This window comes from Falco biarmicus, chromosome 11 (genome assembly GCF_023638135.1).
Source record: "Falco biarmicus isolate bFalBia1 chromosome 11, bFalBia1.pri, whole genome shotgun sequence".
Lineage (NCBI taxonomy): Eukaryota > Metazoa > Chordata > Aves > Falconiformes > Falconidae > Falco > Falco biarmicus.
The window spans coordinates 26,206,401-26,223,835 of NC_079298.1; the positions used below are offsets into that span (position 1 = coordinate 26,206,401).

Here is a 17,435-nt window from a genome sequence, read left to right on the forward strand (position 1 = left end):
CTACAACATAAAAAGATATAAGAGAATAAGGATCGAGGTTTTTTCCTACTCAACACAAATTAGATAGCATTGATCTAATAGTCAATATCCAGATGAAACAAGTTAAAAGAAACAGATGATCTAATTAGTCTGCAAGTCTATTTTCTTTTGAAGTTATAATTCTGAAAATAGTCCAGAATATTTTAACTCTTTGCTGCTGTGACAGATTATTTTTTTTACTTAATAGAACTGTTAGAAGTTTTTCTGACAGTGCCTACATTCAAATTTAATACATAAAATAGCCCAATGCTACATATTATTGAAAAGTATCATTAAAATGTGCAATAAATTTACAGTAACATGTATAAAATTTACTTCATGTTTTCATGATTGTATAGCTTTAGAAAGACTGTCTACTAGGAAATGTAGTATATAATATTCCAAGACAGTTGAGGATAATCCACAGATTGTAGTGTGACAGCATTCATACCTTTGTATTTGACTTTGATAACTCTTGTTTTTTATTTTAATAAGCATGGAATTTAATTCTGAAATTCAATTTAAAAAATTGAACAAACTACAGTCACTTTGCAAAATGGACATTATAAATATACACAAATTTATGTATAGATAACATTTATACACACGCAAGATGCACTGTATAGCAATCCCCATGAAAATCAGCTTTTCATCTTGACCATCTCTCATTGCTGTATGGCACTTTGGTATTCCCCTACTCTTGTAAAACAACGTGTGAAACTTGCAAAGTGCTGAAAAAATTATTTTAGTGGAAGTTTAATATATGCCTTGCAGAATTATAACCTAAATTCATATATTCTTAGATAAGCAAATGATTTATTTTTTTTATTCCAGTAAAACCAAAGATTGTTTTATTGTTTTCTGGAATCTAATAGCGGAAAAAATACAGTAACAGTCTTCTCACAAATTTTATTTATCATATATGAAATGTCTTCAACAGAGACTTCCAAACACAGATCAACTCAGGAAGATATTATACAGGCCTACAAACTTCAATTGAAACTACAATCAATTACAACTCCTACTAAGATGACCTCAGGTATCAACCAAGGTATCTATCTATTCTCTAGACCCGATCTTTAAATAAACTCCAGTGATGTTTCCCTTCCTGTGAAAAAATATCCCTCAAAAAAAAAAAATCCACACCACACACACAAACAAAAATACCCCAAAACTGTCAACAGAAAAATCCACCTCCCTGTGTATTTAATCACTGTATTCAGCAGTTACAGTTGCAACTGTCGAGGAATGCAAAATTTTTGTGTTAACCTGTCCAAAATGCTATGGTATATTCTACCAGTATTGCTAAAGTAGTAAAAGGCAGCTTCTGAATAAAAAAAAAAAAAGCAGAATAGGAAGCTATGAAGCAATTACTGAACCAGGATATTGTAAACTAGATGACAGAAGATAGTCTAAGTTTAAAGAATGTACAGAGAATATGATATTTACAACCACTTGTGTTGGTAACATATTGTCTTGCAACCTCCTCAAAAAAGCAGTTACTGGAATGCCAAATTACTAAATTATTGAAACAAGTAAGAATTGTTACAATTTCACCATTTTAAGGGTCTCATCTTCATGCTAAGAAGCCTCCAACACCAGATGTATATACTGTACTTACTCCAGACACTTCACTTAAAACACTGGCTAAGTATATTCTTAGTTAACTTCAGAACATTTTTTTAGTTGAGAAAGTTTCCAACAAACTTAGATTAGGAATTAAATCAGTATCTGCCCTAACTTCTCTTTCTCAGAAATTAAACAAAAGCTACTCAGAATGTTGTGATACAATGGGGGTTGGCTAACTTTAAATTTACTTAAGATGTAACTTCCATCCCTGCACAATTAAGATTCATTTCCATGAATGAAAATTTGCAGAGTTCAGAAAGCTCTGCTTACTGCCTTTGACACAATGGTCACTCAGACTAAATGCATAACCACTTACTCAAATGCCTCTCAACCTAAGATCTATATGATGAAACTCTGAATTTTGTAGGACAGTCCAAACCTCACATTTTTTCTAATTAATAAAGCAGACACTAGTGCAGAACACATTAATGTTCTCTGTGATAAAATCAGGACCACGTGTTCAGCTTACACAACAGTAAATCTATCCAGGTGTTAAAACAGTCATTTAAGTTGGTCTAGTTCTTGAGAGTGAAAAAGGAAACATGCATTACTCCCAAATATCGTAGACAAAGGGCTCTCAAACAGTAGCATTTGTAGTGCTGGTAGTATGCAAACTCCTTTGAAGTCTAGGAGGCCTAACACAGCCAGGTACTACCACTAGCAGCAGCAGTGGCTCTTCTATCCCTCCAGCTACTGATGGTGTTACTCATGCACCTCTGCTTCTAGTGTAAGATTTGGGAAAGAGTTAACATAACATGCATATGCTGACATAGAATTCCTACAAGAAATGTTTTAGTGAAGCAACCAAATGAGATCTTTCAAGGCCAGTTAGGCACTTACAGAGTTTTTACATGCCGTGAGATACTTCAGTAATACATTCCATCTACAGAAGAACTGCACCTTTATGATTTGTACTATCCCCCACAGGACTAATTAAATAACATGCTTTCTACCAGCAGCAGGAAAATAAAGAACAGTTTTTTAAAAAAATAAACATTCATAATTTGTCAAGTAGTCCTGCTATGTTGGAAAGGGTATAAAAATTCAAAGATGGTTTAAGTGCAACCTCCAGAGCAGTTAAACGATAGATAAGTAGTCCTTTTCATAAATTTTGATTGGACAGATTGATAGATAGATATAACAAGTGTTCTTCATTGTCATGAAGAAGAGTAAAATACTGTGCTATTTATTCAATGCCTGTATAGAAATAAGAAAACTGGAGGAAAACTAGAAAGAACCAGATATTATTCATATGGTACCGAAAATGTCTGCTGACATATAACACTTATTGCAAAGAGGAAACAATTGTTTATAGGTACATCTATGAAAAGTCTGGAATATGGATATCCTGGAGCTCAGCAGTTTTTCATTCAATATTCATTCCTAAAGTCTTTTGATGTATGTATTTTATGCTGTTTCTGGGCATTTTTATATCAGCTGGTTGTAAAGACTGTTAGACTTAATAAAAGTTATAGCATGTTTAAAACCTGATTGATATTTCAGTATCTTTAACTGCATCATTTATCATAATAAGATATTCATATTTCACCCTTCCAAGTTAGCAGTGGTAAAGCATCAATTTATCTTTTTGTTCTTATCATCACACCCATTGGTAACATTTCATGAATAATATTTATTCTTTCTGTAAAACTGTATTATTTTCAATAGTCCTCTAAATAGTATATTTTACATTTAGCAGAAAGCAATCTTCACAATGCCCTAGTAGTGTTTTTCCTAACATTGGACATCCTACTGCTTCTGTTTTAAAGTACAGTGGCGGTTCCTAAAATGTTGCTACAGTTGCTGTCAATGACTGTACAACAACTGACTGAGTGACTCCAAGAACCTACCACCAGTATGTAGCAGGTACTGCCTGTGTCCAGGACAGTGATGCCACGGTACAGGAAATCCACAACTTTTAGAATAAGCAAGGGGTGCAGGGAAGAAAGCTAAATTCACATACTGTTTTCATTATTTATTCCAGATCTCTTCTCTTACCTAATCTAAATACCTTGTACTTACAATATTCTGTGCATCCCTCTTCAAACAAAATCCTGAAAATACAGGGTAATGAAGATGTCTCAAGATATACTAATGTATTTATACTCTTTAGGTTTACATGTATATTTGTTTTAGAAACTAAGGCAGAATATAAACCTTAAAGGCATATTAAAATGCAGCCACTAACAGCTGATTCCACCTACTTATAAACCATTTAAGTGGCATATCTTGATTGCTGTAATGAAAGCAATTCTATGAATAAGTCAGACTTGTGAATCAAGTTAAGTTAAAGTTATCTTAAAGCAAGGTAAGGAATATGATTCAGTACTGGTTTTCTGGGTTTACATCAATTAACCTCAACAAAGGGACATATAGTAATCTGATGCACAGTGTTATAGAGGGCAGAGAATGAAGGAGCAAGCATACAGCCTATTATAATGTATCATCACATCTGTATACAAAACCTGAGTACATATTATAAAATAATTTTTCTTATTGCTATCCTGAACTTTTCTAGATTGAGAACTTCCTTGTGTGAAATAAAGACAGATAAGAGAAAATCTATCAAGTATTCTGAATTCAAGGTTTTACTTCAGTTTTACTCTTACACATTTTTAAACTCACTGCATATGGTGTAATCCCTCTCTCTAACCCAAAGTGATTGGGGAAAAGATTAGAACCACAGCATTCTCATCTTACTGCTGGGGAAGGAAGGAAGCACACTTTCACATAAACTGTCTTTGTTCTATACTCTGAAAACTGTTTAGATGGTTCAATTTATTAATACCCCCAAAGGTGAAATCTGCTTCTCAAACATGTTTTCTTGAGATGTCCTATTTATTCTGATAACCAAAAAGCATTACAATGTTATGTTTTAAGCAATATTGACCATACCATGAAAACACAAAGGAACTATAAAAAATATAATTTTTGTAAGGTAAGATTAATAAAGCAGTAGCACGAACTAGGCAGTTTTTTTGTAAGATGACAAACAGAATTAAACAATTGTACTTACACATGGGCTAGGCTTTACTGCATCACTTGGGAAGAATCCAAGCTCTCCTGTTGTTAGATTTCTGCCCTAGAAAAAAAACAAAACCACAACAACAAATTTTTCACTTTTGAGCTATAATGGGTGTTAACAGTAAATAATAATATATGCACAGGGATTTAGGACAATAAGAGTATACCAAAGAATTTTAAAATAAAGTGCTGTTCTAATAAAGTGTTACTTAACAGTTGTGTGGGGGTTTTTATTATGGGTTGTTTGGGTTTTTTATATAATTTATATAATTAAGTAATAATTGTGGCTGAAACACCTGAAAGCTCTAACAGATGAGATGTCAGAAGGGGGCTCAGAGCCTTCGTTGTGATTCCCAGTTCTGTCAATGTCTGCCAGTGCCTGATATCTTCATTACTGTTAATTATCTCCTTCCAAGTTATTTCCTCCTCAGTTGGCATCACTCTAGTAAGAGTTGCCACACTGCAACATTACAGATCCCCAAAATCTCTACCCAACCACACAGCGGCAGTTGCAGCACCTGAAAAATCATGCTAAATACAATGCAAATTTACAGCAAATAAACCCATCAGCCAATTCAGACACAAAGTTCTATACTTAAGGGTTTCCACAAGTGATGCAAATCACTGGAAATCAGGTGAGCACAATAATACTAACAGAATTAAAGATCAACTCTCTGTCTATAATATAGTCACAAGGTGCTATAGATGCACCCACACAACTGGGGGACCAGCTGCAGAAATGCATCCAGCATGGCCTAAACTGAACCTTTTACGCAACACAACTGCTGCCCCAAAGTTGCAGGACCAGAGTTGAATGCTAAGGGCCAGAAGTGACCTGATCATCACAGAGCCATGCCTCAGCAGCTCACAACTCACCACCAAGCTCTCCTGAAGAATAACTCCTCAGGCCGGCAGAGCAGCAAAATAAAACCACCTTTCTAGTCCTAGCAAACATCCATCTGGGACCATGCTTACCACACTTTCCATAGCAGAATAGAGCACCAGCTGACATTTCAGAACACAGAAATCAAGGCATCAAAATATGTATTTTGGCAAGCAAATTTTTTCATGTAACAGATTTTTAAAAGCACATAAATGCCTAACCTCCATTAAATTTAATAAACTGACTGTAAACATAATATACTATCAACATTTGGCAATGAGAGTAAGAACGAGTACTTCACAAGTATTTTTGAAAATTACATTTAATTTTTTATTTTTGATGGGGGGAAAAATTCTTCAGAAACAGACGTGGAATTTCTTTAGGGTTTTAGTTCATTTTGTTTCTGTAATACTAAATGTGTAATTGTACCCTAATACCACCACACAAAACAGAATTCAGCAGTTTCAAACAGGGTGGAGTTGAATGCAAAAGCAAGGATTAATGAGGGTTTATGAAAAAATGAATACATTCTTTGATTGTGATACCCTAAGCATAATAAACAAGTGCATCATTTTCCTAGGGAGATCATTATGCAATTTATCACACACGGATAGTAACCCCAGTAACTGCCACCATTACCAAATACACAGAGAAATACAGAGGCAGCAGAGGAGAGAGAAAAGCACTTAAGCAGTATTTAAGTTATGATGTCCTGAATACCAATAATATTAAAAAAAGAATTATGCACAAACAAGTGACAGTATTCTAGATCTGGACCTGTGTTCAGCAAAGCTTCCTTGTGCTCTTTCCCACTATCTGCTTGAATACACGCTATCCTTTGCATCCATACATTCTACTTACTCCTGAAACATGAATCCCCCTGAAGGACAGATTTAACTTAAACGCAGAGCTTTGGCACAGTCTCCTAAGTGATACTTATTTACAGTACTAATCTCATCTGAGTAGTGAGTGATATTACAGTCAATAAGACCAGCCATTAAATAAAATATATTAACATCTATCAAAACACATTTGATGGCATTTAAGCTATAGCTTAAGCATTGCTTAGTAACTTGTGGTGTTTATCTGATGTACTGTAAAGAATGACAAAAAGTTATATTTAAACCAGACACACTTATCTATTACAAGCACTTGAATTTCTAAACTGAGTGATGGTCAACTTAAAAGTCCGTTCAAATATTAGTCTTTCAGGTCAGCTGTAAATTACTGTAAAGCACCTCTTGAGTAAAACTTACACATTTTAATACAAATTGTGTTTTGCAAGTTTTTTTCTTAATATGCATTTTAACAATGCAGATGTCATTACAAGACTTATGAAAATCTGTAGTAAGCAGTCTGTGACAAGTCAGCTTGTAAGAAAAAAAAAATCCTGAATGATGCAAATAGAGATGACAATTTCCCTGAAGATTCAAATTTATTACTAAGAGTTCTGGGGAAGAAGCCTCACACATGTTCCAGTTTCTGCTACTTAAACACAGTGAGATTCTAGCTAAAATCTTCAGCATGGTAGGTACAAAAAACATCTAAGAAAAATTCCAGTAGATTGAGTCGACAGATGTATACAAACATGGCAATAGAATCAGTCCCACAAGAAGTCAATAATTCTGGCTTATACTAATTGTATTAGCCACACGATTACCTCCTAGCCAGTCCCAAATCAAGAGTGTCTTTAAATGCTTCTCTGGATCAGAACTTAAGACTTTGCAGAACCAAACCATACATATAAAACTATATAGGTCAGAATCTGCCAACCAACGTTTGTAAAAATTTTGTAAAGATGTAAAATATCTATGGTGTGCCAAATAATAAAGGGGGGGGGGGGGGGGGGGGGGGGGGGGAGGTTGGTTCGTTGGTTTGTTGGATTTGGGTTTCTAGGGGGTAAGGGGTTACAGTTATTTACCTAATTTTTTAAAAGATAAATCAATTCTATTATTTCTGACTTCCCCTGGTTAAATATTGTTCAGGATGATGCAGTGGCATAGGAACAAAAGCTCACTGATTCATTCCTGAAGAATCTGGAGAAGATTCAATCCTAACTGCAATCAGGAAAAAAAAGAAAGAAAATAAAAAAGTATGATCTAACTCATGTAACAGACCTAGCCATTTTTATAAATATATTCATTAGCTTATTTCAGTCTCAAAAAAAATAAGAAAGTCACAAAGACAAACACAGGAACAACAATTCAAGATAACAGATGCTTCCCAGTTGTTGTTCTATTAATACACTGAAAGTTCTTCTATTTAGCTCTACTTCCATTTATCTAATAACATCAGTAGTACGTAGGATTCTAGTATGAACAATTTAGACAACAATCAAGAAAAATGAGACATGCTTTAATGCATTTATCTTTAAAGTGAATGCTAGACAGCATTTCGAATCTGTTTATAGTTATCAACTAAAAAGAAATTTCAGTAACAGTAGTGATGTGAATTACATGATACTGAATTTTGCCATCAATAGAATATACTTTTCCATGCACATAAAAACCTGTGTTTAGCTGAATTGAAAGGTCATGAAGAAGTTTAGGTGTAGTTCTGTTTTGCAGAGCTATTTCTCTCCCCTATAAATCTAATAATCCTAACTAGGTTTTCCCAATATAGCTTTCATTTCTGCTATGTTAGAGAAACCGTGACTGAAAATTCATGGGACTTTGCTGTTTATGTGCCAAGTGCTCTCCTTAATTCTTATAATTTCACAATAAGTATTGCTACCAATGCCACGTTCTTGCAGATTTATTCACCAGGACTTTTATTCTAAGGCTGCAAGAATGAAGCTTTACAGAATACAGGAACTATTGACAATTTAGAAATAAAAATAGTTGCGTTAGACATTTGTTTGGGGGTAAAACATGAAGATACTCTTTTGTTGTTCAGAAAGGAAAAAAGTTGCAAGTGCAATAGATCAATAAGAATGTAATGTCTGGAATTAATGGAATATAGCCATTTGATAAATGATACCATACCTGCCAAAATAAGCTATGTGCATCGCCTCTAATTAGTTCAATAGTGTCTCCAATCTGGATATGCAATGGTGGACCATCTTGAGTTGCTGGCTGTGGTATTCCGTTATAGTTTCTAATGACTTGCATTTTTGGTAAACCTGAACAACAAAACAAAACAACAGAAAAAACCAAAACTTAAGTCTGCACATGTTTTTGCTTAATGACACTTTACAACATCTGAAGGCCACAAAAGCAATCAATCAACAAAGTGACGCTATGTCTTTAATAGGTACCTGACTAAGGCACTAAGGCAATGCCTTAGTACCATATCATGTACAACCTAATAGAAAAGAACTACTTGGAAAAAACAACTTTTTCTTCCCTTCTCTTCTTGGGGTAAAGCTGATTTTGTGTCTATGGAGGCTCTTTCCTCTACTGATGCACTCCTAGCTCTGCATAAGGTTCAAATATTAAGGCTATCTTTGTAGTTTAAAGCAAAAATTGTGATGAACTAGTATTAAAACACACTAATATGAAGAATCTCATCAGCTTTACATTATTAGTACCAAAAAGCAGACTGCCGATGTGAACATGTCCAAGACAGTAAGGATGACAACCCTTCTAGGCTTCTCGTAAGACCTTCCCCCCCAAGTTTTCAGGTTTTGACAATATTTTTGGGTACACATAGCAAAGCCTAGATCAATTTAAGGTTTCATTTTCAAGACAAGAACTCTAGCTGCACACGAATCTTTCCACATCAATACCGGCTGCATCTAGACAGCTGATCTCTGATTTTTTTTTGTTTGGTTGGGTTTTTTGGGGGGTTGTTTTGTTTTGGGGTTTTTTTTGTGTGTGTGTTGGTTGTTTTTGAGGGTTTTTAAGGGAACAATCTACTTCTTGAAAAACAAAATATTTTCCCCAAAGATCAGTTTCTCTGTCTGTACAAAGAACTAATTCACTGTTTGTAACTACAGTTCAAAAGCCCTCTAGAAGTATCAAATGGGGGGAAGGACTTCAGCCAGAAGAGAAAACTGTGGGTACTGTAACTCCATGTTCTTACAACTATAAAATGGCATTTTAAAAAACCCAAACACTTAAAGCATTATGGACAGCTAATGTATGGCACTATAACAGTATGCTGTGATATTGTGAGATACTTGAAATCAAGTGAAGTACCACCCACTCCATAAAAAACATAGTAAAGACTTAAAAGTTCTTAGAAAAGCATTTTTTTCCATTCTTTATACTGCCAAGGAAAGCATCGTTTTAACAGAACAGATCTATTTTTAATCACTATTCCTCTAACTTTAAATAAAAGTTTAAATAATTTTTTTATAACAATTCACCTGGTTTTAACTGCACATAGGATGTTAAAAACAGCTACAATTAAGTGAGCACATCCATTTAGAATCTTATCGAGAAAGTTTTTGGTTAAGTAAGATTTTCTAAGAATTTATAGTAATACATACAAATAAAGAGTGAAAGCGTGCAAAATCAAGGTAGCTGGGCTGCCATATTTAACCAGTGTCTTGCTAGAGAGTTATGATTAACTTAATTCTAACGACAAAGTATCAGCAGACCTAGAAAAGACTGATTTCTGTTGCAAGATCACTACTATAATTTAGGTGGCAAAAAATACAAATAGACATGATCTCCTCTAAATTGTATGAAACATGAAAGAGATCACCTTCAGTAATTACTACTCTCTGTATTTAAGAATAAACACGAATCCAAAGTGCTGATGAAACATTACATAAATACCAGCTCTTAAATTACTCAGCCCAAATGACACCATAACTTTTACTATTTCTTCAAGTTATCTGGCATACTTAAAATGAGCACCTAATTATTAATAAGCAATTATTTCACTTTGGTAAATACTAGACTTTGCTTTGTTTCTCAGCTGAAGGCTTTCAAGCTTTCAAATACTGATTCAACATCAACAAATTCTGCATCTATTGCATGGCTAATAGAAGCAATGCTGCGTACAAGCACCTACTCAAAGCTGACAACTTTGTCCTAACCCAAGGAATCTGCCTCATCACAATACAACTGAGAGCTTTGCGTATGTGACAAACAAACTAAGCATGCACTCAGAGACATACTCAGAAGTTGAAACAAACGCACAAAAAAATATTCCCATTGTGAAATCTTGTATCAGGTGATTTAGTTTATCACATTTTCAGTGTGCAGATGCAATATACTTAAAACACCACCTTTGTATTGATCTTATCATAACATAAATACTCTCATGTACTTTCAGTGCAAATCCTCAGGTTTTAAAAGATACTACACTGCTAAAATCATAAACGCATGTAAAATGACTTTTTTTTTATTTTACTGGTAATTATGATTATTGGCATCTCTGAAAAACAGGCCAAGAGAGGAAAAAATATAATGCTGTGTCAACTAGCAGAATTATTTGAAAGGTAACACAGAATTAATCATGTTAAAACATATCATGCCTAGAATACTTGTGTATAATCCATTATGCTTAATTCTGTAAAACCCTACAGCAAAAAAATTCCCTTGGCAGATACAATGTTGGAAGATTTGATCTAACACCTCTTGACATCACTAGAAATAATCCTATTCATTTAAATAGGCTTTTGGGTTAGGGTCTTAGTCTTAACAGAGTTCATTATCTTGCTTCAGATCCCTTCTTAAAACTTCTTTGCCGTAATGCCTACAGCAACTGTGACAACTACAGCGGCGATGTGCTACAGCTGCTCTCTACTACGGTGACAAACAAATTTTATTCCTCTACTGTAATTTTACTAGCTACTTTTATCCAGTTGTTGTCTCTACTGTACTTAAGAGTTCCCTGTGCTTGGCACTGCCTTTGCTATGAGTACACACTGTCTAGCACAATGTACACACACTACCACCAGATCTAGCTAAACCAGCACATGGAATAACAGGGACACATGGCTAGGAATCCCATACATTGCAATAATACAGAAGAACGTTGTAATTTCATTCATTACTGTATTACTTTAATTCACCCACTTTAGTAATGATACTGTGTGTGAGCTTCAGGGCCACTGATCAAAGATGCACCTATAAACAAGGGAAATTATTTTCTGGTGCTAATTATTTAAGCACGCCTTAAATTCGACACAGATTCTGAAAAGTACTTTGTACCTTGAAGTACAACAACTGAAGGTAAAGTCACTCTCCAACGACAGGGGTGTCTAAGACACAGAGAATACATTCATTTCAAAATCAGCAATACCAGACATGCGTAGGCAGCCTGTACTGATCAAAGACATAAAAGCAGTGAATGTACAACTAATATTTTACTCATTGTATGAAAATATCATCAAAAGGACCTGTCCTTGTTACACGATTTCAAACATTTTTTTAAAAAAAAATCTTTGTTTTCAGGAACAAAAGACTAAATCAAATCTTTGAATTAATCACTCAGAAACAAGCACATACTATTCTGAAATAGCTATTTTTCTATGGATAAATGTTCTTCTCACAGAACTACCCTTAGAGAACCATTAAGCACAAAAGAAATGAAGGAGATAAAGACAAGTTAATAAATTGAGGTAAAGAGTCATGGAGCTCCAAACAGAATATCAAACTTTCATTTCATCATGTAGTTACAGATTTGATAATAGCAGCTCAGAAACAGTTTAGCAGATTAACATTGAGATTGTTTGCATTTAACTGGACAGAATTTGGTCAGCCCTTCCCCTCCTAATCCATACAAAGTGCACTGGGGTGTGATGGATCAAGTCCGATCCACCTTTATCACAGGAACCAGCTTATACAATCTTCCAGCTGTTTAGCAAGCTTCTCCTAAAACTTTTTTGTTTGTTCCTACTGTTCATTTTAGAACTTTACTCTCTGAGCATTTAGAATCTTCTGCTTTCTGGTGTGAACTAGTTCATGGCCAACTCACGTACATCTAGAGGCAGAAGTCTGAATAGTTCTTTTCCTTGTCTGCATTTATTTTCATAATGTAGTTACAGAGAGCTATCGTATCCCTTTTAACCTTCATTTTGATAGGTTGAATGAGCCAGGTTCTTTTAGCCTCCCCTCATAACAGATCAATCCATCTGAGGCAGTATAACTGCTTTACTGAAGTTCAGACAGACAAGATCTAGATTATTTTCCTTGTCTATCCTGACATTTCATTCTTAACTGGCACATGGAGTCATCACAAATATAGTCATTAAGAATCCTGAGTACTTGCTTTAGTATAATAATGCAGACAAGAAAAAGCAGTATGTTACAGAAACCTGAAATATTTTAAGTGTAATTTGGATTTTTTGTGATAGAAACATTACGCATTAATGAGTAAAATATGAAATATTATAAGCATTAGAGACACTGCCATTGTGATGTACATAGCTGCAGTACTGAGAGTATCTGATAACTACAGAAAACTTCTGGAAACATATCTGGCACAAAAATGTTACTCATGATTATGTTTAAAAGCAGAAAACTCAAGACACATAGGACAAGGTCAGGATTTCAGCCATGCATTATTATAATTAATGTTAAAAATACCATTGGCTTCCATGAGGTCAGATTTTCACATGACTAAAAGATTTTGTCAGGAAACTTCCTGATTTAAAGATGCAAAACCCGCCTGGCAGTTTCCCACCTTGAAATCAAATAGCAAACTGATCCAGTTATTCCACCAATAAACAGCTGAAATTTACTTCACTTGAAAGCCAGGGAAAACCCCAGATTATGAGAAAAGTCTTCATAGTCAAGCTCTGGTCACAGACCTAACACAAATTGATGATCTAAATTGTAGCTCATGAGAAAAGCAGAAAGCATGCTAGAGTCAGGGTTTGCAAAGTACCAATTTGGCTACATTACAGAAAAATAAAACCTTTCATAAACAATACCACACATTTGGGTATTTAATCTCATAGTTATGAGTCAACGAAGAAGGTTACACTTGAGAAATAGCATAGTACATAATAAGTTAGAACACCGATTATATGAGAGAACTAATTGTATTCCTTACAGCAGCTCTGCATTTATGAATGGTACTGAATAACCCTCAGTTTCATGGAAAGATTCAAAAATGTTATTTTTTGCTAACAACATGCATAATGCACACCCTATGATGACCTCCATCTGTCAAAATTTATTCCAGCATCTGTTATTTCCAAGCAATGTAGAACGTGGTTTACGCTTTGGGCAGGGGTCATTTGAACATACAGAATAATGACATAGAGTATAGGAGAAGATTCAAAGAGGAATTTGTGGATATGCTATATATTTTTAGCAGCAAGATGTAGAACAGCTTTGTCTGCATTAAACAACCATTCCTACTTAATATGAGCCTTGAAAGATGATTTTCTTTTCCTCTAGGGAAAATATAGCCTAGTCACCAAATATTTGTAACATGATCCAAAAACCAATAATGTAATGGAAGAAAGCCTCCTGACTTCATGAGGCTTTGACTCTGAAACAGAATTCTAGACTAACAAGGCCACTTCTTAACACTTCCAGAATCTCAACACAATGACATTTGCTGTTCCTATAGTAAATGACACTAATTCTGTCCTTTCTTTCACCAACAGAGCATTTTGAGTGTCTGTTTGGACAGTGAACTTGCTTAAAACTTTTTTGGTTTATATTCTCATAGCTACAAAAATAGGGAATGCAGCTCTGCTGAGGAGCAGACTGATATTTAGTGATTGATAAGCCTTCCATAGCAAAGACCAAAAGAAATACCCCACCTCAAACCTCAGAGCAGATGCATCTCCAGCCATCATCCCCCTCCAAAACCAGGAAATGAGGGCAAGGTAACCCACAGCAGTATCTCATTGGATTAAGTGTCTGAACAGTGACCCACAGCGTCATGAATTATTTAAACACGGCCAAACTAAAGACACAGGCGAAGGAGACCTTGTATTTAAATAAAAGTGAAGAAATCCAAAATTAATAATTACACCACAGCAAGTGAAGTTAGATTGTGAAGGTCTCAGACCAAGGAGCATAACTGCAGATAATAAAGTAACAAGAAGTTATGATTAAAAAAAAAAAAACATAGGAAAGCAGATGGGTTGATAAAGACAGCAGCGTGGCAAGCAGGTAGACAGTTATATCCACAATCTGAGCACTTGTGTCACAAAAAAATATCAATTTGCCACCTTTTTTGGCAACATCTTGGTCCAATACTAGTGTTATTAAAAGCCTAAAGGGAAGCTCTATTCTGAGCATGGACTATATGAAAATAAAGTCCTTTGGCATTCTCTGCATGTTCATCAAATCAGCTCTGCTAGCTCCAGTGTTTAAAACTCCTGTTCCTAGTGATTTTATTGCAGAATTAACAGTAAACTGGGTTCTCCTCTCTCGCATTTACCAAGAGAGCTGCTTTTTAATTCCTAATCAATGTCATTATCCCACAGCCAGTGAAAGTCAATAGCTTTGTACAGTTACTGCCAAAGGTAGAACTTGTCTAGAAGGACTTCTCAGATGGTGAGGAGACATAAGAAAAGCAACACTACATAATCACTTACAAAAAACCACATTCAGTTTCTGGGGCTGTCTCTTAATAGCATGAAAGAAAATAAGCTGGTTGGTTGTTTTTTTTTTACGAGTACTTATGCCACAGATTACAGAACTCCAGTACATGGAACATGCCAGCACAGTTTTTTTAAGTGCACTCTTCAGAGTGGCAATGATTTAAATAATTACTGTCGGACAAAATTAATACAATGAATAAGTACATAGACATACCTCAAAGAAGATACTTTAATTGAACTTTTAATTCTCCCAGTCTCAAGTCATTATTTTTCTATATCATCATAATTAAATTTCTAATTTTAGATATATCTTATAAGCCTTACATTCAGGCAAGAGGACTGAAATGCTGACAGCGCCTAAGAATCAGTTTGAATATTTCACTTGTTTGCCTTTTCTTTAGCTGTTTTTTCTTTGAGTACTGTTCAATAATATCTCAATATTTTTCATAGGACTAACCATAACTCCCAAGTTTGCTGTTTGACTCAATTTTAAGTAAAAAAAAAATTCAGAAGGCTGATTATTAAACATTTAATAGTTACCATAAGACTTACTCAACTAACTGTTTAAGCTTCTGCTTATACAGGCATACAAGTAAAGCAGCCCTGGCAGGACTTTATTCCACAGAGAACTCACAAGCACCAGAGGGGAGGCCAAAGATCTTCATTATCTCATAATTCAGATGACAAATTTGTAATGCACTCCAAACCATATCTGATAAATATTCACATTTCATTTCCACAGAAACAGAAAATTTAAAGACTGTCATCCTACAGGACAAATCTGCTGAAGAATTTTTTTTCTTCTTCTTCTTTTACAGCCCTCCTTTCTATTGTCCTCCTTTGGCTGTTCCTACCACTGTACCTCTCCTTCAGAACCTTATTGAAGCAGCATTCAGGGTTCCCTCCAGTCCTTTACTACCTGTCAAAACTTCTATAATTATTCCAAGACTCAAATTTTCCACCATTTCTCTTTGATGCTGCATATATAAGTTGTATTCTTGGCAGAGACATCTGCAAAAATGGTCAACTATCAACTAAAATGAAGATGCGTGGGAGGAAAAATCTGTCTGCTAACAGTCTGATCAACAACTTGTTATCAGAAACAGAAAAACAGCACAAGTCAGGAAGTCCTTTTGCTTCTTTGGGTTTTGTAGACCTGATTAGCAAAAATTCCTCTGATAAGTAGCTGTATCTCCATTTTCCACTGCCTCACATCATACACACAAACGACATAGCAGATCACATCAGGAGTTCATTGCAAGGAAAATAAACAAGTCTAGCTCCATTATTCAATTTCCATGGTTGCATTTTTGAAATTGTGTGACTTCTGAAATATTTCTACACAGATTATTTCTTTTTTACATTACAGTAGTTTGTTTTGCTTAAAGAACAATGCATAGACAAACAGACATCTTCCCCTGCTCTGAACATCAGCATTTGACTTAGCTCAAATGTGCTTTCAGCAAAGGTATTTGAAGATAAATCTCTCTTTCTGCTTAGTGACAATATGAGCAGCGTTAGTAAAATCAGCAGCATGGGAACGTGGACACTCAGAGGTGACAGTCCCCTCTCAGTAGCAGCTTTAAGTCTTCAGGTCTTCCAAGTCAAGGCCAAACTTAATGCTCAGCTTTGTGCTTCTATAAATACAGCTGGCATTTGTTTTGATGAAAAATAAGCAATTTAGCTAAGAAAATTCAGAATCCAAACTGAAGTTTCAGAATTTATTTTTTTACTTAGAAAAGAAAGACCAACAGAAGGCATTTTCTTATTTAACTCCTAAGCAGGGACATTTGGCACATCGTGACATTCATTCTAAGGAATCTGGAAGCTTGCCTCTGTGCAAGAAAAAACAGCCATTGCAGAAATGTTTCTGAACAGCCATATTTTTAAAATTATGAAGATAAATGCCATAAAGGCTGCCTTTTGAGAAAGGAATGAACCTATCATTATTTATATGACCGATGTCCACTTGTCTCTCATGCCCTTAAGGGTGGTTCTGCTTGCAACTCTCACAGATTCACTCCTCAGGTTTAATTTTTTTTATACCTTTTTTCCTCAAAACAGAACAGAAAGAAAAGGAACTGTGAAGATTTTGGGAAGCTGGGGGACAAAATGTTACAACAGAGCAAAAGAAATCTGAAAATTAGTTAAGTACACTGAAGAAAGAATCCACTGACATACAAATGCCAACTCATTCTTGTTTGCACAGCAACATTTTCAGAAGCTGTCCAAGGCATCACTCTCAAGTCTTCTCTTAAAATACATTCATTTGGTTTTGTACATCCATATGTAACTGCAGCAATAAAGGATTCCATTTTCAGAAAATACCAAGTACTAGAAAGTTCAAGTACCACTATCTCCAGCTGCAGTTGTGAAATATTTTGGAGTTTTGTGAAGCTTCACACAAACTTTAGCACA

General features: G+C 35.0%; 1 protein-coding gene across 2 annotated transcripts in view; it reads right to left on the reverse strand.

Annotated features, from left to right (window-relative positions):
* VAV3 (vav guanine nucleotide exchange factor 3) overlaps positions 1-17,435 on the reverse strand; it is a 172,739-nt gene that overhangs the window by 22,328 nt on the left and 132,976 nt on the right. For both annotated transcript variants that reach the window (XM_056355518.1, XM_056355517.1), the window contains exons 20-21: positions 8,539-8,675; positions 4,664-4,729 (exon numbers count right to left, since the gene is read on the reverse strand). In XM_056355518.1, the coding sequence (XP_056211493.1) occupies positions 4,664-4,729; positions 8,539-8,675 (203 nt within the window). The remainder of the gene's footprint in view (positions 1-4,663; positions 4,730-8,538; positions 8,676-17,435) is intronic.